Source organism: Tinamus guttatus, unplaced genomic scaffold, assembly GCF_059628265.1.
Source record: "Tinamus guttatus ecotype Peru unplaced genomic scaffold, ASM5962826v1 Tinamus_guttatus_pri_ptg000244l, whole genome shotgun sequence".
NCBI classification, from domain to species: Eukaryota; Metazoa; Chordata; class Aves; order Tinamiformes; family Tinamidae; genus Tinamus; species Tinamus guttatus.
In genome coordinates, this window is record NW_028288778.1 from 2,110,855 (window position 1) to 2,134,677 (window position 23,823).

At 58.5% G+C, this 23,823-nt stretch overlaps 1 protein-coding gene across 1 annotated transcript; it reads right to left on the minus strand.

Annotated features, from left to right (window-relative positions):
• Positions 1–592: 592 nt before the first annotated feature.
• JPH3 (junctophilin 3) lies at positions 593–23,823 on the minus strand. Its single transcript, XM_088526253.1, has 4 exons — positions 23,050–23,823; positions 12,785–12,909; positions 9,064–9,983; positions 593–913 (listed from the first exon to the last, which is right to left on the minus strand). Exons 1-4 carry the CDS (start codon positions 23,796–23,798, stop codon positions 833–835), a joined length of 1,875 nt encoding a protein of 624 aa, XP_088382379.1. The 5' UTR covers positions 23,799–23,823; the 3' UTR covers positions 593–832.

Below are 23,823 nucleotides of genomic sequence, written 5' to 3' on the forward strand. Positions count from 1 at the left end.
GAGGGGGGCCCTGGCTACCAATTTTGGCCCAGGGGGACACGAAGGGGGGTCTTCAGCCTCGCCACGTTGTGGGGAGGGGGATTGCAGGCAGGCGAGCAGCGGGGCCACAGCTCCCACCTCGTGCTCCCCCTGCCCCAGCAAATTTAGCAAAACGCCAATTTGGAAAACATCTTTGATTTGGAAACCCGATTAGAACATGGGGCCTGTTCCCCTTCTCCCGTCTTTTCCAGCTAAACGGGGATCATGCCATCCCTGCGCTCCTCCTCCTCACCGCAACCTTTCTCCATTTGCAAAGGGAGAAGGGAATGAAAGTACCAGTCGCTTTTGCTTTTCTCTCCCAACAATTGACTTTGTTAAAGCTGTTGTGGATTCCCCCGGGAAACTCAGCCCGGAGCATCCCAGGACCCGTAGCTGAAACCCAACTCCCCGCGATCCCCTCATCTAGTCTCCGCGTTGGGTTCATTGCTCTTGTTGGGGTTATATTCTCGGGGGTGAGGGGAAGGGGAAGGAGGTTGTATTTTCTTGGGATCCCTTCTCATCCTCTCCAGTGTTGGGGGGGCAGAGTGTTGATAGCATTTTGCCATGCCACACAGCATAGTGTTATACAAGCAAAGAATTTTGGCTAAAATCCAAAAAACATTACCCAGGAAAAAAGGCAAACTGTGAGTGAGACTCGATCGTTTGTTGTTCTTCTGTGAAAAGACTTGGAAATTGTCGTAGGACAGTTCGAGTTAGGATTGTTTTTCCCTTTTTTGTTGTTGTTGTTGATTGTTTGTTTTTTTCCCCCATTCATACATGTAACTGTTATTTTTGCAAACAAGACAGTCTTGAATTAGATGAAAAAGTTAATAAACAAAATGGCGACTCCGATATTTAGTAAGATCACCATGACTACCAGGATGGGAGCCGAGCCCTGGAAGAGAAACAGAAGGAGAGAAGTTAGGAGCGGCGCTCCCAGGCCCTCCGCTCTGCACCGAGCGGCCCCATCGTCCAGCAATCTCCGTTTTGCAATTTAATTTTTACTTTATTTTAGCATGTGGCTGCCCCCAGAGGGGTAGATGTGGATGAAGCCCTCGCCCTTGCAGCAAAGAGCATCAGCAGGGGCTAAACCCAGACCTGCGGCGTCCGTCCCTGTGTCCGTGAGCAGCTCCAGCCGCATTCCCGCTGCAGGGCAAGGGAACGGGTGGCTCTGCTGGCCCCTCTCAGGTGCCCCCCTCAGCCTGGATTAAATGCACCCCAGAAGGGTCCGTTCCTTCCCTCTGACCATAAAGGCAATATGACAACTGCCTCTAATTGCCATGTGCAATGTGTTGCACTGAAATATCTTCAGTTCACCCACCTCCCCTTCATGCTGCTGTGCTGAACCTGATTAGGATGTGGCTGTTGGACCCCAGCAGCATCCCATGAAATCGCAAGAGAAGCGCGCGGCTGCCGGTGACCCTCCAACCCATGCACACAAGAACCCGTGTTCATGAGAACTCCTGTTCACGAGCACCCATGTTCATGAGCACCCACGTTCACGAGAACTCCTGTTGACGAGCACCCGTGTTCACAAGCACCCGTGTTCTTGAGAACTCCTATTCACAAGCACCTGTGTTTACAAGAACTCCTGTTCACGAGCACCCATGTTGAGGAGCACCCATGTTGAGGAGCACCCGTATTCACGAGCACCCACGTTCACGAGCACCCGTGTTCACAAGAACTCCTGTTCACGAGCATCCGTGTTTCACGAGCACCCATGTTGATGAGCACCCGTGTTCACGAGAACTCCTTTTCATGAGCACCCGTGTTCACAAGCACCCGTGTTGATGAGCACCCATGTTCATGAGAACTCCTGTTGATGAGCACCCATGTTGACGAGCACCCGTGTTGACGAGCACCCATGTTCACGAGAACTCCTGTTGATGAGCACCCGTGTTGACGAGCACCCGTGTTGACGAGCACCCCGCTCCTGCCGTGCCCCGTGCCACTCAGCGCCCCAGCGCGGGCGCTCGCTGGCCCACGCGGGTGGGCAGTAGCCGTTTCTCGGTGTCGCTCGTGTCCTCGTCCCTTCCCGCTGCAGCTGGGTCGAACCGCCTCGCGCTGCCCTGCTGTTTTCCTTCGTGCCTTTCGCACCTGGACACGGCACCGTTGCCTGACCCAGCTGGCAGGAACCGCGACGACTGCGCTGTCCCTGCTCCTGCGGAGCTGCGGGATGAAGGCTCCTTGCTGGCTCCCTGCTCCCTCCCGCGCAGGCGGGTTGGGATGCACATTTGGGAGTGGGTGGGAGAGAGGCTGCTCCGGCTCCGGAAAGGCATGCCGGTCGCTTAGCAACAGGGTCAGAGGCAGCCTCCCAAAACCGGGATTGCAGAGGCAGCCGGGTACCTGCACATCCCGCACCCCCCGGCATCGCCTTTTTGAGGGACTTTAGCTTCATTTCCAAAGATTACCGGGTTTCGCGATTTTGGAGCGCGCGTTAACGTGATACCAGGTCTCAACCCTTTGGCGCCTGCATTCAGGGGACAGTGATGGAATGCTGGCCGGGAAGGGATGAGATGCACAGGGAGGACGTATTTATACACCAGTAAGTCCAAGTTATGCCCCGATCGGAAATGTGCGGGAGCCACGATCCGAGCAGCGTACCCATGCCGCTCGCTTCCGCTGCAAAGACATTCCCATGCAGCAAAGACATTCCCGTGCAGCAAAGACATTCCCGTGCAGCAAAGCTCTGCTCGGCAGCCTGCTCCAGTCTGCTCCCATCTGCATCTTGCACCTCTCCCCGATCAGGGCAGAGCTGGGTGAAAACGTTTGCTTTGCTGATACACACACCGGATCCTCTGCATTTGCCAGGAATGTGTCCCCCAAAATGCAACGACCTGGGAAGGGAGGCTCTTTGCAAAGGGAATAGCTGAAATTCATCTGTTTGACAAAATCTGCTTCCTTTTTGCAGTTCCCTCATTCCAACTCCCTCCTCCCTGTGCCGCCTCCACGCAGGCCGGTCGGTCCCCCCGGAGACACCGGCACATCCTCGCAGGGGCCTGGCTGTGACAGCTGATCTCATAAGCAGCTTTGCGACTCTGAAGCTTCTGTTTTAGCTCCAATTACGAACCCTGCTGCACTTCTAAATGCCTCTTACGTCTGGCTTATTTCTAACTGGTAAGATCTCGGCGCCTTAACCTCTGCTCCGAGCGTGTCCTTGCGCTTCCCTTCGACAGCGCGGCCAGCCCGGCGTTGGTGTCAGCGGATTCTAGGAAGAGGTTCCTGCTCAGTGCCCCGTCAAAGGATGAATCACCTGTGGCTTGTGCTCTGGAAGGGATATTTTCCAGAGCCCACCCTGGCAATAGGTTAGTGGAGTCCCCTTAACTTTAGCATCCAGCAATTCAGAACTAGCAGCTAATATTTTTGCAATGACCCATGGAGGGGTTAAGCTGGAAGCAGGCGCCACTTGGCAGCCTCCTCTCACCCAATTTTAGCTGTTTCAACGTGAGACACCCCGGCTGAGCTAAGCAGCACCAAGGCTGTCTGTGGAGCTGGTGACGTGAGACGAATTCCACCCAGAACCGTTAGCAGCAGAGGAAAAATTAAACCAAGTGCCAATGTGCCTCGGCATCCCGCTTGCCGCGTCCGTGGTGGCGAATTTCGTCAGCCAAGCAAGACAGCTCTGGGGCTGGCTCGTTTATTTAAAAAAAAAAAAACACATATATGTGTATAATATGATCCCAGGGCTCCTTCTCAGTAGGGGAAAAACACCTGCCATGAAGGTGCAGGTAAAAGGGCATAAGCTGGGATGGCCTCCCAGGACTTTAGGATTTGCTCCAAAGCTTGGAAAGCTGGAACAGAGCTCCAAACCCATTTATACATTAAAAGATAAACAGACCCTTATGATGGCACAGTAGAAATAATGGTATTTCTCCGCAGTTGGGGAAATAATGAGTGAAATCTTTCAGCAAAGCAGGAGTTATTTTTCTGGATGTTTCTTTTAGTCTGTTGTTACTGGCCTGGTGCTGCTCTGAACATGGCTGGAGCTAAGTGCCACCATTTCTGCCTGTTTTATTTTTGTTTTTTATTATTTAACTGTTGTGTGGCAACTCAAGAGTCTGACTGGGACTACAAGGGACAGCTAGTTTGCAAATACAATTGCAGCATAATTAATTTAAGTATTAACAATCCATTATTATCTGTTGTTGCCGTGTGCAAGCAGCGGTCCTCTGCCATGGAAACCATGGTGCAGCTTACCTAGGAATCCCTCTGGGGCCTATTAAGTGCAATTACTAAGGCCTTGGATCAGCAAAAAAATATATATATACATTGTTTTCCAGCCTCAGCACCGGAAAAAATAATGGAAACTCAGCACGGCATTAGTGTTGAGTTGACAAATGCCCCCTGCAACCAGTGACAGCAACAGGCAGTTCAGGAGCAAGAAGAAAGGTCCAACGGGACCGAAACGGGGCCACATGCTGGGTTTGATGGGCTCATGGTTTGGTTCTGCTCGAAGATCTGGGGGCCTTTTGCTCCAAAGCTGCTGTTTGACCCCAGGTTTCGGAAGGCGGCGGAAAAGGCTCAAAGCCCCAAGCGAGCGGCAGGCGGCAGCAGCGCGGCCGGGGAGCTGCCTCATCCAGCCACGTCCTCGGGGATTAGAAGGAGGTTAAAAGCCGAGTAAAAGGGTGTTAAAGGGGTTAAAAGAGGGTAAAACGCGGAGAGGCGCTGCAGTTCCCTCTGCACCTTCTTGATGCTACGAGTAATTCCTGCCCTGTCCATACATGAGAGAGATTAAAGGAAATGCATTATATATTTTAATACATATATATTTATGCATGTATATGTATTTATGCATATATATATATTATATAATATAAATATATGACTCTATATATATATTATATATATATATAATGCATATATATTTTAAACAGCCCCCCACAAATTGCTGGCTTATCCCCAGGGGGTTAAATGCAGGACAGCCCCTTCCCCGCTGGTCCATGGTGCGGTGGGGCCTTCCCAGCTCTGAGATGTCCCCTGTCCCGTGCTGCTCCCCATGCCCTCACCCCCGGCTCCGTCCCCGCGTCCCCACCGGCTCCGTCACCGTGTCCCCACCGGCTCCGTCACCGTGTCCCCACCGGCTCCGTCCCTGCGTCCCCACCGGCTCCCTCCCCGTGTCCCCACCGGCTCCATCCCCGTGTCCCCCCGTCCCCGGTGCGACACAGCTCGCTGCACATTGGCTGCCTCCCCGCGCTCTCCCCGCGACAGCGGGACCTGCTTGGAATATCCTGCCGGGAGCGTGGGGAGCTGCGGCGCTCGGAGCCCTTCCTGCCTCACCCGGACGCCGCAGCCCGCGCGGGTCCTTAGCCGCACGGATGCAAAATTCCACTGCAGCCCCATGCTGCGGCTGCTGCCCCCCTTAATTTGCGATAGTGCCGGTAACGCATTGAAACTGCCTGGATTTTATCCAACAGCACGTGACAGTGGCAGGAAATGTCAGGGGTGGGCGGCTGCTGCCCTGTTGTGGGGCTGTCCCAGCGAGTTGGGTTTATGGGACCGAGCACTGAGCCCGGTCACATCCCCAGGGAGCTTCCCACACCGCATCCCTGCGAGTCTCGCGCTACCTGCCCGCGATTGTCCCTGCTCTGCGAGGACCTGCAGATGGACCAGGCTCCATCCGTACCTGATTCCAGCCTTTCCCACCGGCTCCCTGAGCATCCGCGTGCCGCTGGCACTTGCTTTCCTCTTGGATGCAGACACTCGGCACCTGCAGAAATGCAGCTACAGCCCTTTTTTTTTTTTCCCCCTGCAGCCCTAAAAGCATAATATGGCTTGTACTGATCAACTAAAGGCTTGCTGGCCCCGCTTTCCTTTTCCAATGTCTCAGCAGTTCCTTTTTCTCCCCCTCCTTTCCCCTCTCAGACCCTCTCGCAGGAGCTGGGACCCCGAGCACCATCCTGGCAATGCCCCAGCTCTGTCCTCGTGGGAGATTCAGGCCCAAAGGGGACGGGGACGCTCGTAAAACACCCTTAATGCATCGTCACCGGTGCACGCAGACCTGCCCGAGTGGTGCCGACGGACATGAGCGCGTTCTGTGCACGCAGGGATGGGTACCCACGAGGCGGCCCTCGAGGAGAATTTTAAGCCATTTGCAGGAGCGCAGAGCCGACGGGATGACCCAGAGCCCCCGGAGCTCGTGCCGAGCGCTCTGAATCTCACCGGTGTCGCTGCGCACCCGAGCGGGGCTGGAGCGAGCCGAGCCGCCGGCTCACGGAGCCGCTTTTTATTATTATTATAGTAAAAACAGGCCGAGCTGTGAGGGTGACCCCGGGCGCCCGGGGCTGCGGGGGACCGGCTGCTGCAGCGGGCGGATCTGCATGCGACGCTGCGCGCGGCGCCGAGCCGGCGTGTGCCCCGGAGCGTGCGCAGAGGCGGCGTGCGGGGTAGAGCCTCCCCCTCGGCTTCCCTGTCCTCAGGGAATCACAGCGTTGGGAAGGCGAGTGCAGGAAAGGGCACGGGGACATGCAGGATGCTGCAACACAGCTCATGGCACCGGGCACTGCTCCTTGCCACCCTGCCCCTCTAATCCGGGCGGCTGCGATGAAGCCCAGCCCTCCCGAGAGAACAAATTGTTGCTGGCGTGGTGGGTTATTTAAATCCGCGCATTCTCCCTTCCTCTGTATTACATTAGCTTCCTCCCAAACCTTCGCCATCTGTTCCACCCTCAGTTATGAATGTGAGAAAACTGAACATGCTGCTCCAGCGCCTGGCAGGCCGGCGTGCATGCTAATGGCTGCGCCGCGCGGCCCGGCGCGCCGCTCCGGAGACCCTCCGTGCTGCGCCGCTGCCTGCGGAGCTCCCGAGCAGGCTCCCGCTCCCGGGATTCAGGCGCAGGATGGCTCCGGCACGGCCTGGATGCCGGGCGCGAGCGGCAGCAGCGGGTCCCCCGGTGCTGGGGCCGTGCTGCTGATGTCCCCAAGGAGGCCTGGCACCACGCAGGGCTGGTGCAGCCCTCCCTCGCACCCGTGTGTCCCCCGTTCGCTTGGATCCCGGGATATCCTAGTGCCAAAGGTGTGGACCGGCTGTGTGACTTCAATCCGTGCAACGACGGATTCTGCCCGTTAGCCTCCTGTGTCCCCTCTCGTTTGGCAGCCGGGAAGGGGAGCCAGCCCACGCTCCGGGCCCTCCCGCGTGCTTCCCGGTGCCGGCCTCCACCCGGAGCGCTCGTTTTTCCTGCCATCCGCAGGCAGACGCGGCGCCCAGCTCTGCAGGGCTGCGTGGGCGCGCTGGAGCCTGCGCTGAAGCGGCGACGGGAGGAGGAATCGGGCTGGCGCCGGGGAAGCCTCCTGTGCAGGGGCAGCCTGCAGGGGCAGGCACGGGTCCCTCCTGTCCCCCGCCTGCCCCTTGTCATCCCTGGGCTGCAGGTGCTGCCACCAGGGCACAGGGATGCTGGTAGTATGGATGGGGAGCAGGGATGCTGGTGGGTCTGGATGGGGAACAGGGATGCTGGTAGGAATGGATTGGGAACAGGGATGCTGATAGGTATGGATGGGGAACAGGGATGCTGATAGGAATGGATTGGGAACAGGGATGCTGGTAGTGCGAATGGGGAACAGGGATGCTGGTAGGAGTGGATGGGGAACAGGGATGCTGATAGGTATGGATGGGGAACAGGGATGCTGGTAGGAATGGATGGGAAACAGGGATGCTGATAGTGAGGATGGGCAACAGGGATGCTGGTGGGTATGGATGGGGAACAGGGATGCTGGTACGTATGGATGGGCAACTGCAGTCATGGATGGCAGAGCAGGATGCCTCCAGCCCAGGCTTTCAGAGCGACCGAGAAACACCATTTGCACTTCCCCATCCCGGCATCCCAAAGAAACCCTGGCAGGACAATCCAGCCCCTGTTTTCTGCTGGAGAGTGGTGGGGCCGTTGCAGGGAGCACCCAGCAGCAGCACAAGGAAGGGAGCTGCTCTCAGCGGCAGGTCCTGGAGGTGCCAAAAGCCGGGCTGGGGCCTGGGGAGGGACCAGGCTCGGCCTCCTCCCCGGCTGCTTCTCCTCCTTTCCAGCCAGATCCGGGCTGCAGCTGCCCGAGCCGATCGCTCCTCCCCGCCACCACCGCCTCCCCAGGCAGTTTATTCCAGCCCTTCACTTGCTCGTGATGGCTAATAGCTAACCTCTGCCTCTGCTGCTCGAGTTTAAGCCCATTAATTCTGTTCACGGAGGACAAATGACTCCCTTCCCCTTTGCAGCAGCTGTTTATGTGTTTGAAGATGGCTCTGCCCGCTCTCCTCGGCCCTCAGCAGCCCCTGCTCTCCCGCCGCTCGCGGGTCCTGCTCGGAGACGCTGCTGGTGCCAGCGTGTCCCGGTCTCTCCCGAAAGCCGGAATCTCGGCAGCTCTTGTGCCAGGTCCCACGAGCTCTTTGCAGCTGATGCCGCTGACTGACACTGGGCTCCGATCCCCTCTAGTCCATAAGTCCCCTCCTGGCCGTGCTGGTCCTTCGCTTTCCCGGCCGCGCTCCTTCCTGGATCGCATCCCTGATTTCCCCAGAGCCTCCTGCGCTCCCGGAGGCTCCCCATGCTGCTCCCCACGAGCCGTAATGCACCGTGGCAGGGCCTTTGCCACGGGGCCGCGCACGGGTTTCCAACACACCCATGGGACAAGGTGGTGGCATCAACAGCGCGAGGTCCCTCTGCCATAACCCAACCACACAGCAGCCTCATCGCAGGCTTGCCCAGTCCTGCAGCTTTTCCACGAGGCGCATGTTCAAAAACCCCAGCAGTCTCATGTATTTTTATTGCCGGCCCTGGGCTGAGTTGCAAAATCTAATTGAACTGCCTCGCTCACATCCCCTGTTGCAAAACCCACCGCGACACTCTGCAACCAAAGCAAGGCTTGAAGGCTGCAAACCCCTCCCCAGCTTCCCACATCCTCCATTCCCCTCCCCAGCTTCCAACATCCATTATGTGGCATGGAAGAAGGGGGGAATGCCCAGCTCAAACACGGGATAATTCCGGGGCTCCCTTTCCCCCCGCAGCACCACCTCGGATCTGCACCGGGATCCTCGGCCACGTTTCAAGCCGCGACTTTGCCTACTCACCGTACTGGATTTGAGCGTGTCCCCATTGTCCTCTTCGGATTCTAGTGCAACAGGTAAGGATTTCTGTGGCGGGGAGAAGGTTAAGTCCCACCTCAGTAGCCGAGGTTCAGCTTTGTCCCCGAATCTCAGGTTTTCCAGTTTCTGCACCGTGGGCTCGGTAGAGGAAGCTGGCCTGAAATTCTCTTTGTTCTGGGTCTTAGACCTCAGTCTCTGAACCCCAAAGCCCCGGTCTTCTCCACGGTGGTCATCAGCCATGCTCCTGCAGGGCCCCCCTTTGCTATAGTGTCTTTTTTGGGTGTGAATCTCTTGCATATAAGAATCCATCCTCATGAGGGGCTTCATCTCCATCTCGTAGTTACTCATCTTCTCCTCATCCAGCTCAAGCAGCTTGGAGCTCCCTGAGCTGTGGTTGTGGGACCTGTGGTGGGAAGTCCAAGACACCGTGGCCGGGGAATCTGTCCACCTCTCTCTCTGCTTGTGGTTGGAGGCCGCGTGCTTGTGCCCCCCGCTCCGGCCTCGGTAGTCTTCGGGGACGGAGGCCGATGCCATCGGGGCTCCGCGCAGCGCCCCGCTCCGCACGCCGCGCGTCCCGCCGGCCTTCTCCTCGGCCCAGCTGTTGGCCCGCAGGTAGTCCCCGCCGCGACCCTCCAGCAACATCTGGATCTCGCCGCCCCGCTCTTCGTCCACCGAGACCTGCCGCGAGAAGTGGGCGCTCTTGTTGCGGCACGAGGGGCCGAGCGGCGGCGTGGAGCAGGGGCTGGCCGGGAAGCTCTGCAAGGGGCTGTCGTCGGGCGTCAGGTCCGACGGCGTCGTCCCTTTGCGGTACAGCTCGGGGCTCTCTTGCTGCAGCGGCGTCCCCGTGGAGAGGACCTCGATGTCGTCGCTCGAATTCTGCCGCTTGGGTCGCTGGCATTCGAGCCCTTTTTGGCGGTGGCGCAGTCGAGAGCGAGGACAGAGAGGGAGAGAAACGCAACAGGGTTATTTCTATTCTGCAGGCACCGACTGGAGTTTTTCATGTTAAAGAACAGGACGGAGCGTGTCGGATGGCAGGGGAGCCACAGGGCACGATCGGGACAACCACCGAGCCGCACAATAAATGTCTTGCTGCTGTTAGACCAAGAAAAAGGCGTCGCTTGCTATTAGACTAAGAGAAGGGTTTGACGCCGAGCGTCCGCAGAGCGCCGCGGTATCCGCGGGCATCGGCCACATGCAGCCCCAGTGACTCTAATCCCGCTAATAAGGGGATTACGGCTCTGTCCCTCGGCATCCAGCGCCGAGCCGCCTGACCGCCTTGTTCCGTCACCTCCAAATGCGGTTCGCAGGCGCGGGAGGACAAATCCCAGAGGCTTCCGGAGGCGGCGCGCAGAGCGCCTCGTGCCCGGACCTGCGTCCTGTCCCTGCCCCGCGGTGGGACCCGCGGGGATTTTGTCCCCACGGGGTAAGCAAGGAGCCCCTGGTCCCTTGAGGTCACCTGGAGAAGCATGAATGAAGGAATTTCCCAGGAATGCAGAAATTTCCCAGGAACGCAGAAATTTCCCACCAATGCAGGAATTGCACCCGCCTCGATCACCGACGGCATGCAGTTACCTGCAGACTCCCCTGCCAGCCCGTGCAAAAGTGCATGGCCCTGCGGCACCAAAATGCTGGTCCTGGTGGGCAAACCTGACCCTCAAGGTGCCCCTGTGAATCCCTGCGCCCTGCACAAGGCTCCCGGCCGTGTCCTGGGCTGCCGTGGGGTTTGCAGGGGGAGGACAGCGAGTTGTGATGACAAGAGGTTGAGCTCAGGTGGGACTGCAAAGAGCTCCTGCACCTGCAACACCTGGCTCTGGTTTTGGGGTGTTTGCAGCATGCTGGGTGTGTAGCAGGGGCTGCAGCCCCGGCAGGAAAACTCTCTACCTAAGCAACTCTAATGGCACCGAGTTCAAAAAGCAGATGCGAAAAAATAGAGAAAAAAAAAGTTTTGCCCAAAGATTTTATGCAAGAGGTAAGTGAGGGCATGCACCCTGCTTTTCAGGTTCTGCAGAGCACCGGCAATGCTTCCTGCTGCAAAAAGCTCCCCTGTTGTGGGGAAGCGGATGCGCCGCGGCCAGTCCGGAGCAGCGGCCTCCAAAGGAGACAAGGACGAGCCCGAGGAAATCCACAGGTGAGTGCAGAAAATGCCTAAGGAGCAGAGGTGTGGAGGGGCAGTCTGCGAGGAGAGACAGGGACCCAGTTTTGGCCAAGTTTCCCCGCTGTCCCCAGAGCGGATGCTGAGGAGGGACCCGGTCCTCGGGAATGTCCCCGTCCCCTGCGGAGCCTCCCTCGTGTTAATCCTTTAGGAACCGCCAAATCGTTCTGAGGCGGGTGGAAGCCAACAGTGGCTAATTCTCATTTTACCCTCGCAAGGCATAGTTGTTCCCGGCTAAAGCTATGCTAAATTACGTGAAATAATTTGATAAATATATTAACTGCCTAATGCCCCTGAAATGCGTCTAATTGCAATTGCTATGGCTAGACAAGAAATGAGTCTCAGAAAGGAAGAACTCAATTTTCTTACCATGGTTTAAAAATAAACGCTCCGAAGCGCCTGCCCTAATCTCTCTGCTTCTGCTGAGTAATTTTCTCCATCGCATCTTCCAGGGAGCCGCCGGGATGCGGCCTCCACCGGCCTCCTGCTCCGCGCGGGCGCCGAGGAGCCGGATAGCGCCGAGGCCGCCTGGAAAAGCAGCGCCCTGGACCTCTGTGCACCGAAATCACCCGCAGGTGCAAAACACCCGCGCGATGGGGACGGATTCGTGAAGTGGCCTCTGGTCTGCAGCCCCCGCAAGGCCCCGGCCCCTGCAGCAGGAGCGGCCGCTCTCCCTTGCAGCTCCGGCGCTCCCGCCGATGCTCCGCAGTTACCGCCAGCTAAAATTAGCCGGAGCACGTGGCGTTCCTGGAAGCACGGCCGTGCCGGCGCTCCGGAGCCCCAGACCGGCTTCCCCGCGCGCTCCGGCAGCCCTCACCGTGCTCGGAGCCGGGACGCATCCCTGCTGCCCCACGGGGACGTGGCCGCCGATGCCCCGGGGTGTTTTGCAGCCCGACTCCATCCACAGGGACATCCCAGGCTCCCAGTGCATCCCAGACGCTATTCCCTTCCTAACGTGCTCCGAGGGCAGCTCCTTGTTGCCTCCCTCGCTCACGCACGGGCTGCCCAGGTGTGAGACCAGCAGCACAAGCTCAACACCGCGTCCCTGCTCAGGAAAAACTGCATTGCCTAAAAATATCTCTTTCCAGCGGTGATGCGAGAGCAGCAAAGCCCTTCGGCAAGAGGAAACGGAGCTGGGGAGGGTTTCAGAGCCCTGCAGAGGATCCTCCCGTCGCACCCACGGGGTGAGCGCGGCCCGTGCGGCCCCCGGGGCAGCAGCTTTGCAGCAGGGCCCGGGTCTCCTGGGCCCAGCACCGGGGCTGAAGCGGGACCCAGCATGGGAATGAGTCACCAGCTCCCGGAGCAATCAAGGCAAGTGAGTAATCTTCGGTTAAAGAGCTGGAAGAGGGGGGGAAATAATGAGAGACGCCTTCTAACGAGGGTTGGGTGCAGGGGAACTATTGAATAAAGCCATTCACATATATTAATTGCTATGTTAGTCATTGCAGCGGTGCCTCGACCCCTCGTCCCCCTGGCAGCCCCCAGCAGGGGCTCCCCGTCACCTTTGGGGCTGCACGGAAAGGCACGGCGGGGACGGGATCATCTCCCACTGACCGTTTTCCCTGTGCTGGAAGGAAGGCGAGAACTCTTTGGCAGTGATCCTGGCGATGCGCGCTTCCTCCTGCGCCTTCTGCGCCGCGGCCACCGCCGCGTCCGCCTTGGCCCGCGAGTGCGACGTCCTGCAAGGCAAGCGGAGAGGCGGCGTCAGGTCCCCCCGGGCGTTCCCAGCACTTCCCCACAGATGCTTTTGCTTTGGGAAAAGGGGTTTTTTCCCACTGTCCCGGCCGAGGAGCCGCATGCAGAGGCTGCGGTCGCTGGGAAAGGGGCTCTGCGGCCATAGCAGGCTGCAAAAGCAACTGCTTTGGGGTGGGGAACTGAAGATTTGCCCCCACCTGATGCCCCCGTGCAGGGGTTGCTCCCCACGAGAGCAGTCGGGGCGGATGCAGCCTGTGCTGCCCCAAAGCCCCCAGCACATCCTGATCAGGGCTCACGCGTGTCGCATGCAGGGATGCATTTACCTGCACCTTGGCCAAGGTGCTGCAGGGGGACCCATCCCACGCACGACCCGTTCCCCTGCCTGGGTGGATTTGCCCCATTGCTCCGGGTTTCCACCCCATCCCGACCCTGCAGCCTCCCTGGGGGCAGTCACTGTTCGTCCCGGCCCTGCAGCTCAGCTCTCCAGGAGCTTTAAAAACCGCCTGCTCCTACACACGCTGGCGCAGGCAGCGTTATAAATAGCTCTGCTGATTTCTTTTCCCTCCAAAATCAGTCCCTCCATCTCCTTTAATCATTTTTTTCCCTTTTTTTTTTTTTTTTTTTGCTGCTGCTCTCTGAATTCCCTCTAATTTTTCTACATCTGCTCCAAGCGGAGTGCCATTTCTGACAGGCTCCTAAAAATGGAAAACCGGGCCAGGAACGTGCCTCGCTCGGCAGCGCGCGGCGAGAGCCGCCGCCACGAGGGCCGCGAGCCGCTTCCATCCCGTCGGAACAACGGGAAGGCCGGCGGAGCGGCCGCCCCACGCAGCCACCCCGGTGCCAGCGCTCCTGCCGAGGTTAATATTCACACGGTGGCTATATGGGATGCAACGGCCCGGTGCTTTCTGCAGGAATATCCCGCCGGAGCGGCACCGGGTGCTGTGGGCACGCTGGCCGGCTCCCAGCTCCATCCTCGCCTTCTCCTCCTCCTCCTGGAAGCTTTTTTAGGGCAGGCACTGTGTCTCCGCCACTGCAGCACATTTATACAACGGGCTGCCAGTCCCTGCTGGCCTGATACGGAGAATTAATAATGTCTGGTAGCGTCTGGCCCGGGCTCAGCCGGCAGGATTACGCGCCGCCTTCCCGGCCTCTTCCCTAGGGATGCAGCCGGAGGCAGGAGCTGCCGCCTCCGGCACCGCATCCCGGCCGCGCTCCCTGCCCAAACCCGGACACCCATCCCTGGGGGACGAGGTCTACCCAAAACTCGCTCCCGGGCCGGCTCATCCCTATGGACTCCAGGAAGAGCTGCGGATTGGGATGCAGCCCCCGGGCAGAGTTAAAATTGAGCACGTTAATTAAACCCCTTCTGATGCAAAATCTGCTCGCTCGGTGCCCACCGCGCGGACGCGCTTGTCCGCGAGGCTCCCTAAGGCGCTTGCAGGAGAGGTGCCGCCAGGGTGAAAGGCAGAATTATGATGATCCATACGTTGCATAATAAAATACATAAGTATTCCCAAATAAATGCAAGTAATCCAGTTAGCGCTCGCATGACTTTGTCACGTACTAAATTTAACAGCTGTCTCCTTTATGCACACGTCTGCTGTTCGCGGGGCGCTAAATCGCAATCTTAATTCCCAGTTAATTGCGTGGCTCTCGTTCCCTGCAAAGCAGGTTCTTCCTGACGGGACACGCCGGATCCTGCTCCGACATGGGACATCCCACTTGGTAATTGTCGCTCCTCTCTGATTAGGGCCAGGCAAGCGGTCAAGCTGGCAAGAAGAACTGGCAGGAGGGAGGGGAAAAACCGCAACCAGATTCCCGTAAATCTTCAGCGATCTCCTGGGATTTGGACAGAAGAGACAGGGGAAGGGCTAATACCCACGAGGGCCCCGTAATGCCAAGTTCATCGGCTCCGGCTAATCTATGAGATGCTGGAATAAACTGATTTTAGAGGAAGAATGCGGCTTTTCAGGAACGTCGAAAGTTTATTGAGTTGTCAAAAAAAGACTGGGACAGGATGAGCCGGAATAGGGACCAGGTGAGTGTCGGGTCTGTCACCTCATCCAGGCACAGGGAGAGCGGGAAGCGCCAACAGGATCCAGCTGGGAGGTCGCCACCCTTGTTCCTTTTTCCCTTGCGTTTTCCTACAAAAAACAGACTTTTTGCAGAGAAAAACAGGTAGCTCAAACCGTGGCCGGGTCCTGAGGAGTCTGCGTGCTAGAAGCCTGGATTATTCATGGTTTTAACGAGAAAAGGCGTCATATGGTCAATATTTCCAGACAAGGAGGCGCGTTGCCTTCCAGAATTCCTGTGGTGCTTTTGCCAGGGGATTTCTCCTCTTTCCCAAGAGCTCCTTGGACTGCACGGCAGGAGCACACACCATCTTCCAGCGTTTTTATGGGAAACACAGGGTTTAAGGGAACCCCAGTTCCGTGGGTAAGAAACGGACCGTGTTGTTTTCCCAGGCAGCTCCATCAGATTCACTTTGCCTCTCAAGTCAATACAAAATTGGGCTGCGTTTTCCTTTTTCCCCCCCTTTTTTTAAATGCGATCCAGCGCAGCCGTCTCGGATGCAAACACGAGGTTTGCGGGAGCGCGATCCGCTCGGCTTGGCAGGGCTGCATCCCGCTCCGCGCGGGATCCGGCCCTAATTGCATCAACTCCAGATGCACCGAGGAGCATCAAGTCCCCGAGTGATCGATGCCGGTAAATGAATCGCGGGGCGGCGGGGAGGAGGGCGAGCGCTGATGCAACCCTCTCCCGAGGCGCTGCGGCGGCGCCGCGGGATCCGCGCTTAGCACAAGCAAATATGCTACGAAAAAACGCCCTGAAAGCACATTTTGGCTGCAAAAAAATTATTCGGCATCGAAAAAAAGCAAAGCCAAACTGTTTAATCCTGAAAAAAATAACCAGTCGTGTTTGCTTGTTCTTTCCCAAGTGAAAAACAGGCAAATGTGGAAAGTGTTTTGGTCTCGAGCCCAAATCCCGGTTTCTCTGCAGATGTTGCACTGGGGAATATCACGTTGCACCGGGAAACTGTTACCAAGCGGGAGCAGGAGGAGCGGAGCCGCCGGGCCCCAGGTGGGAAGCGGCCCTGTCTGCATCTCGGAAATTCATGGGAACGAGGAAGGAGCCTGTTCCCATTTCGTTCATTGCTCCAGGCACCTGCGCCAGGCTCTTCTCGTCCTGCTTTTCTTTTTGGAGCTTAAAAAGGGAGAGCGAATTCGCGAAGGCATCGGTTGCCGCTTTGCACTGAAATAACCATTTTTTTCCCCAATCCGAGGAGGACGCAGGGCTGGGCGATCCCGGCAAGTTTTGCTGAAGACCCGAATTGGTGACAGTCCCCTTTTCCATATAAATCAGGGAGGAATTGCAATGCCCGCCCTGCGCAAAACCCGGCAGGAGCTGCCAGAAAGGCTGAGAGCGGGAAACAGCTCCGGCTTTCCAGACATTCACAGCCGATGGTTTGGATTTCCATGATTTTCCTGGCTAGTTGTCTGGAATCTAATGGAAAACGTGGCTGCTTGTTTGGAAAGTGGGAGAGGAAATGGGAAATGCCGGCGTCTCACTCCAGGCCCGCTCCCGCAGCCCATATCCCAAAGGCAAAAATGCTCCTCCAACCCCATGCAAAACCCAGCACGTTACAAATGAGGCAAAACAGTCAGGAAGGAATCACAAACAACCCTTGGGGAAAAAAAATAAAGAAAAAGCCCAAGACAGGGACGGCCCCGAGGCCGCTTCCAAGAGCCCCCGTCACCCACGGAAGGGTTCGGGGTCTCTCCACATAACCAAGGAAAACGCTCTCCCAATGAGCGAATCTGGGGGGATTTAACCCCAAAGCTCCGGGTGAGGGGGGTGCATTCACGGCAAGCAAAGCCGCTCCGTTGATTTAATTTCGGTTTCAGTTTGCTGCCTAAAATAAAAATGGGGTCGAACCAAATTCTAAAGCAAAACAAAACAGCACCGCAATGGAAAGCACTGTTTTTTTTCCCTCTTCCTGGCTCTCCCCCACTTGGGGTCAGGGATGAAGTGACTCGGCACTTCCACACCGGTCGGACAAGCAAAAAACAGTCATTTTGGCACATGAACTCCAGGCAATATGTTTTTCCCACTGCCAAAGCCACAGAAGCCCGAAGGAGGCAGCACCTTCCAGCTCCGGAGTCTTCCTCTCCGCTCCGGACGTGACCGTCTGGCCGTGGCGGCCGGTCCGTGTCGGAGCGCCGGCCACGCGGGCGGCCGGATCGCAGCCTCGCGCCTCCCGTTCGGGAGCATCCATGGAAAACCTGGTGCAGTCTCCGCTCCGAACTCATTTAACCAAAGTTAAGAGGCAGATTCCAGCATGGTCTGGATTTGGGCCGGCAGCTGGGGCTGGAATTGCCTTGGGAATGCTGATGGATACGGTCCAGCTGCCGGGAGGGAAGGGGCCGATGTCCCCCTCCTGCCAGGGCTCTCTGCGGCATCCGGCCCCGCGGACCTGGGTGACAGGATGGAGCTCTGCCGGAATGGGTTAAAACCCCCCAATCCGCTCCAAAGAGAAGGAAAGCTCCAGTTCTGCCAGCAGGGCCCCAAGGGATGCTCCGAGACCGAGTATTCCCGCATCTCGCCCCCAAGCAGCCCGGGATGGGCCCATTCCCGGTCTGCAGCAGGATGCACAACCCCAGGAACAGGAAAATGCCGATGCCAAAGCAATCCTGAAGCAAAACCCACCAGGAGCAAAGGGCAGCCGGGCTGGGGCCGGTGCGGCAGGGCAGGGGAGAAGGGGGAAGAGCACAGCCCGGCCGCCATGGGGGGAAAAATATATATAATATGTAATATATAAATATATATATATATATATCTCATCACTGTTGCCACAGCAACGAGCAGGCTCCTGCCTGCCTCCAAGTTTGGAGCTCGCCCGCAGGAGCCCATTTCCCAGGCTCCGCATCCCCGGGCTCCGTCGGGGGGATCTGAACCCGGGGCCCCCCGAAATCCCGAATCCTTCTGTTGGGATGAGGCTCCCGTGGCTCCCGGGCTCCGGCGGGCGTTGATGGGATGGAGCCGGTGAGAGGAGGTGGGCAGAAGGGGCTGCTGCTGCTGCGCAGGTTCCCGCCGGAGATGGGGAGGAAGGTGATGAAGAGGAGGCTCCGCGGAGCCGGGTGCCAAGGGAGGCGGCGGAGCAGGGGAAGGCTGAGGAGGAGGAGGAGGAGGAGACGTGACGTGCTGCCTCCAAAAGGAGCCGGGCACGGCCGCGCCGGCTCCTGCCCTCCCTCGCTTCCCTTGGAATGAGCCGCAACGAAAATCCGGCGGTTTGGGAAAGCGTACGGACCGTTTTCCCTCCGTGCCGCACCAGCGAAAACGGCCCAAAACGCTGCAATAGCGATGCCGGCGCGGATGAATTTGCCCGGCTTCGCTCCTGGGGAACCCTCCCTGCCGCCCCGGCCCCGGCACGCGGCTTGGAGCGGATTTGGGAGCCGTCAGGGATCTGCCGGGCGGGTTGGCAGGGAGCAGGCAGTGACTCTGGGCTCCGCTGCAGTTTTCCATGTAACTCCATCAGCCCCATTGTGAGCGGAGGATGAGGATGGAGGGAGCACCTGCTCTTTTCTCCCTTTTTCTCCTCTTCCTCCCTCTTTTTCTCCCTATTCTTTTCCTCCCCGCAAGGACAGGGTGCTCCACCAGGAAGCTCCCAATGGTGCCAGCATGAGGAAGAAGAGGAGCAGGTCCCACTGAAGGCTCCAGCAGGAAGAGCCCCAGACCCACTCAGCACAAGCCAGAGCATCAAGCACAAGCAATTCCAAGAACCAGGAAGGATGGGGCCGAGACCCTTCCCAGGCACCGATTTGGCAACTCCCATCACTTCCTCCCTGCATGACATCAGTTTCATGGTTTTCCTCTCATTCTCAGTTCCCCTCTCCCCAAAACTAAAATCCCGTCTGGCCCCGCAGCACTGGAAGCTCCATCACAGCCCAGGAGGCCGGGGTTGCATCCCGGAGAATCCGGGAAGCATCTGGGAGAAGGGCTCAGCCCATGCACGGCGCTGTTGGAGAATTTGCATGAGGAAGCAGCTGGATGGGCTGATCCAGGGAGAGGAGGAGGGCGAGGATGGAGCCGGGGCTGCCCGGAGCCGCTCGTCCCATGCCCGCCACTCGCTCCAAGACTTTTGACCTGGCTGCAAAGGGGCTTAATGCTCTAATTCCCGTTGGAGCAGGAAGTTATTAAACTGGTGGTGCAAGAGGGCTTAAGGAGTCATGGCAGAGATCCCACACGGGGTGGGAACGCCGGGAGCGGAGGTGCCCGCGCTGACAGCGACACGGGCTGATCCGCAGCAGGAGCGGGTGACGCTGGTCGCGCCGGGCGCTGCCTCCCAAGCGCTGTCCCGAGCGGGAACGCGTGGGAAGGAGGCGGCTGATGGGGAGAGAAGCGCCGCGCGCTCCAAGCAGGGGTGTCCGTGTGTCCCCAGATGAGACCCTGCCAAAGAGCTGCCCCCAGCACCTCCAGAGCGCTGCAGCTTCCGTCCTCTGTATCTGTCACCAGTGGGACTGTGAGGCTGGAAGGGGACCGAGCGCTCACGGGCTCTCCTCGCGCAAGACCCGGATGCTCCTGCGTCCTCGCTGAGGAATCCGCCCTCCATCAGGGCATGGGGGAGCAGGATGGGAATTGCCGCTCTCCGCTTGCAAGGACGGCTCGGGATCCAAGGAGGAGCAGGGTGGGAATTGCCGCTCTCCGCTTGCAAGCACGGCTCAGGATCCATGGGGGAGCAGGGTGGGAATTGCTGCTCTCTGCTTGCAAGGACGGCTCGGGATCCATGGAGGAGCAGGATGGGAATTGCTCCTCTCCGCTTGCAAGGACAGCTCAGGATCCTGGGAATAGGCAGGGCCCAGCGGCCTGAGACGGGGCAAGGATGCCCTGCCCTGCGTTCCAGAGCATCCCTCACCGCCCCGGCCCTTCCTGCCAATCCAGCAACTAAAGAGCCGGTTACGGTGTGAATTCCCAATGCTGGCGACGCGCTGGCGCTGCCTGAAACGGGTCAGCGGGGGCCACCGCGGCCCGGAGCGGCGCTGCCGGCTCCATGGGCCCTGCGCTGCCCTTGCCGGCCGCATCCCGCGGGATGGGCAGCGCGAGCAGGACAAGCAGCGCGAGCGGGACGAGCAGCACGAGCGGGACGAGCAGCACGAGCGGGACGAGCAGCACGAGCGGGACGGGCAGCGCGAGCGGGACGGGCAGCACGAGCAACACGAGGGGGACGAGCAGCGTGAGCGGGACAAGCAGCACGAGCGGGACGAGCAGCACGAGCGGGACGAGCAGCACGAGCGGGACAAGCAGCACGAGCGGGACGAGCAGCACGAGCGGGACGAGCAGCACGAGCGGGACGAGCAGCACGAGCGGGACGGGCAGCGCGAGCGGGACGAGCAGCACGAGCGGGACGAGCAGCACGAGCGGGACAAGCAGCACGAGCGGGACGAGCAGCACGAGCGGGACGGGCAGCGCGAGCGGGACGAGCAGCACGAGCGGGACCCGCTGCCCATCCCGCGGCTTCGCCCCGCGCAGAGGCCCCGAAAGCAGCCGCCAGCTCCCGGCGAGCAGCGCCGAGCACAATACGAGCGCATTAAGCAGCGTCCTCCGAGCGGGCGTAGCGCCGGCAGCGACATTACCGCAACTTAAAACCTTTGCGATGCAAACGGCCGCCGCCGCTCGTTTCTGGGGGTTTTGCCCAAGCTGCCTTTCCATTTTCTGAAGAAAATTCGGCTCAAACAGCCTTTTGCGCTTTGCAGTTCAGCTCTCCGGGGCTTTTCTTGCCTCCCGCTGCCTATTGTGCGCTACAGCACGGATGTTTTCTGCGCCTCCGCTGCCGCATCCCGCAGGAGCATCCACGCTGGGTCCGAGCGCTTTCATTTACCCGGCCTTGCTGTCAGGTTCTCTTTATCAGCCTCCTCTTCCTTTTCTCTCCCTCCTGCTTCTCTTTCTGAAGTTGAGTGACACCGGGCTAATTTGTAGCCCCAGCCCTCCCGAGAATATTGAGCTTAATTATATTTTTCTCCTCAGTTGCAAATGGCTCGGCTATAATTATGCCTCCAAGTGCATTACTTAGGACTAACCTGCAAAGAGCATCCCCTCGGGGTGCTCCCGCATCGGCTGCTCCGCGGAGATGCTGGAAAGGGGCTCGACAACAGGTCCCACCACCACGTCCCTGCCTGGCACCTTGCCCATCTCTGCAGCAGGGGCCACACGCTATTCCAGCCCGCACGAGATACGTGAGCAAAGAAATGCTCATTGCAAAAATGCATTTTAATTGCATTGAGGAAAATCTGGGAGCTTCACCTGCCAAACCTATTAAATATGCCCTAAACGTGCTTAACTCCCCGCGTCACGGATAACATCATGCTCGGTGCACACTAAAACAACTTCAAGGATCCAATTTACTTGTCTGCAGCACACTCTGTTTTTTAGCCTACTTTCCTCAGGAAATGGGGCTTACTTATGTGATTGTGCTGTTTATATATCTATATGCCATCACTCCCACACTAATAACTTTTGAACGTGTTGGCCAATTCCAACCAAATTTGTCAGAGCGGTAGAGTTTTCAAAAATACTGAGTTCTTACAAATTTAATGAAATACGTGGGTGGCCACATATTTTTTCCCCCACCAAGGGAGAGGCTGCCTAGTGAACTCAGCCGTATTAGCAGACACAAGAGAACACACACACACAAACACACGAGGGCCGTGGTCCGTGCCCTGCCTGTTCCATACGGGGTTTCTTATGGGCAACGAAGGAGGTTTTGCTCAGTGAGGGGCTAGGACACCTGCAGGGTGTCCTAGCAGGGGCTATAGGTTCCTATTGGCCTGGGGAACTGTTCAGGACCACGGTTCAACCTTTCCTTGATAAGTTTTGGAGCTGCTACATAAGCCCTTAGCAGGGAGCAAAGAATAGAGGGACAGAGGCAGAGCGCTCCCACTTATTTATTTCTCTGCATCTTCACTGATGGCTAAAAGGACCCCCAAGCCCCCGCTTTTCTCCCTCCTCCATGCACGTGTCGCATCCCGATCCGCAGGGTTGTGGCCGGTGCTCTCCGGTGGATCTTGGGAAGGACGGCGCTACCCACCGGGACCTGCCACATCCCCATGTCCCTGCGGGCCCCGGGCAGCGTTCAGGTGTCTCCAGCAGCCTTTGTCACCTTTCAGAGCCCTAGTGGCATTCGGGAGCTGTCACCTCGGGGCCTGGCACGTGGCACAGCCAGAAGAGAGGGGACCGCCACCTTCTCCATCACCACCGGCCTCTTCCGCAGGACCCTGAGCTTTTCTTGGCAGGGCTCTTATCAAAGCAATTCCAATCTGGAAGAGCTATAGCTCTTCTGGTTCCAGCTCCTGTGCCCTTCTAGGACCAGTAGTTACTACCTGGGATGAAGGATGCCCTCATCCTCAGCCCACACATCCCCCAGCAGACGAGAGCACCAAGGTCCAGACTTTTGCATCAGATCTCACAGGGAAGATCTCATCTTCCTGCTGCTCTGTTTCCTACCTGGAAGCCTGGTGGGATTTCTTTTTTTTTTTTTTTTTAAGTGTTGACAACCATTTGGTGCAACACCAAACAGAATACATCATCAAGCCCCAAAATGCTCCCCAAGCAGGCCCGGGAGCCTCATTCACATTGCAGATAAGGCATCGGCAGCCGCGCTGATAAAGATTTCAGGTGTGACTCTGAATACAAATGATGCCGACTCAGCAATTAGTCCAGCACTGGAGACACAGGAGGTACCTGGGCTCTTCCCTAACTCCTGCCCTTTCCCCCTGCCTGACCGACATTCATATACCGTTTTATCAGGAAACGGAAGGGAAGGTCCATGCTGCAACAAGCCATCTCCAAATGACACCTGAAGGTGACACAAAGGGCCCTGAACTTGGCAGTTACTGATAACCATCTCCCCTCTCGTTTTTGGGAGGTGGTTGCACTGTGTGGGACCTGACGTTGACCCTGCTTTGAGCAGGGGGCTGGACCCCCATCCCACCTGTATCCCACATCCCACCTGGATGAGGTGTGGACCCTCCGCAAAGCCGCATCCCGCCTCTCCCACGGGCCACAAAACCACTGGGAAAGACCCCACGCTCCCAGCACCCTCCTTCCCGCGGCGCCGCGCGCCCGCTTACCGGGAGGCCGCGATCTCCGCTTTCTGCTTGGCGATGGTGGCCGCCCTCTCGGCCGCCTCCACGGCGCGATCCACCTTCTCGCGGATCTTGCTGGCCCGCAGCGGGATGAGGTTCTTCCTCTTGCCGCTGACGAGGACGTTCTGCTTGTACTTGCCCTCCTCCTTGGTGCCGTCCGGGAAGGTCATGCAGCCGTAGCCGTTGCGCTTGTTGTTGGCCCACTCCCCCTCGTACTTGAGCCCGTCGGAGCGCTGGCTCACGCCGAAGCCCGACCGCTTGTCGTTCTTCCACTCGCCCACGTAGATCTCGGTGGTGGTGGCGTCGATGTCGTCCTCGATGACGGAGAGCTCGGCCTCCCCTTCGCCCAGGCTGATGGTGGAGTTGATGTCGCTGGCCGTGGAGCTCACCGTGCTCATGCCGGCCTCGCTGCGGAAGGAGCTCTGCTTGCTCCGCTGGCTGGCCAAGGAGCTCTTGGACTCGGACTTGCGCAGCTTGAGCCCGCTGAGCAGGGAGCGCCGGAAGATGCCCTTCTTCTTGCTCTTGAGGATCTCGGCGTCGCTGTGGGCCATGAGGACGAAGCCGCCGCGCGACACCGCGGGGCTGCCGGCCACGGCGGGCGACGCGTCGGGGTGCAGCGCGGTGCCGTTGGTGTGCTCGCTGCGCAGGGAGTTGATGGACGTCCTCAGGGGTGACCGGATAACCGCCGCCATGCCGTAGGGAACGCTCTGGCGGACGCCGTAGCCCTGGCGCATGCCGCCCACCCACTGGCCCTGGTAT

Coding starts and splice junctions, on each gene's coding strand:
- JPH3 (XM_088526253.1), bottom strand. CDS start 23,798: ATGCGCCAGGGCTACGGCGTCCGCCAGAGCGTTCCCTACGGCATGGCG. Junction 9,984..12,784: donor CTTCCAGCACAGGGAAAACG/GTCAGTGGGAGA, acceptor ACCGCCAAAAAG/GGCTCGAATGCCAGCGACCC. Junction 914..9,063: donor ACACGCTCAAATCCAGTACG/GTGAGTAGGCAA, acceptor TTTCTCTTCCAG/GGCTCGGCTCCCATCCTGGT.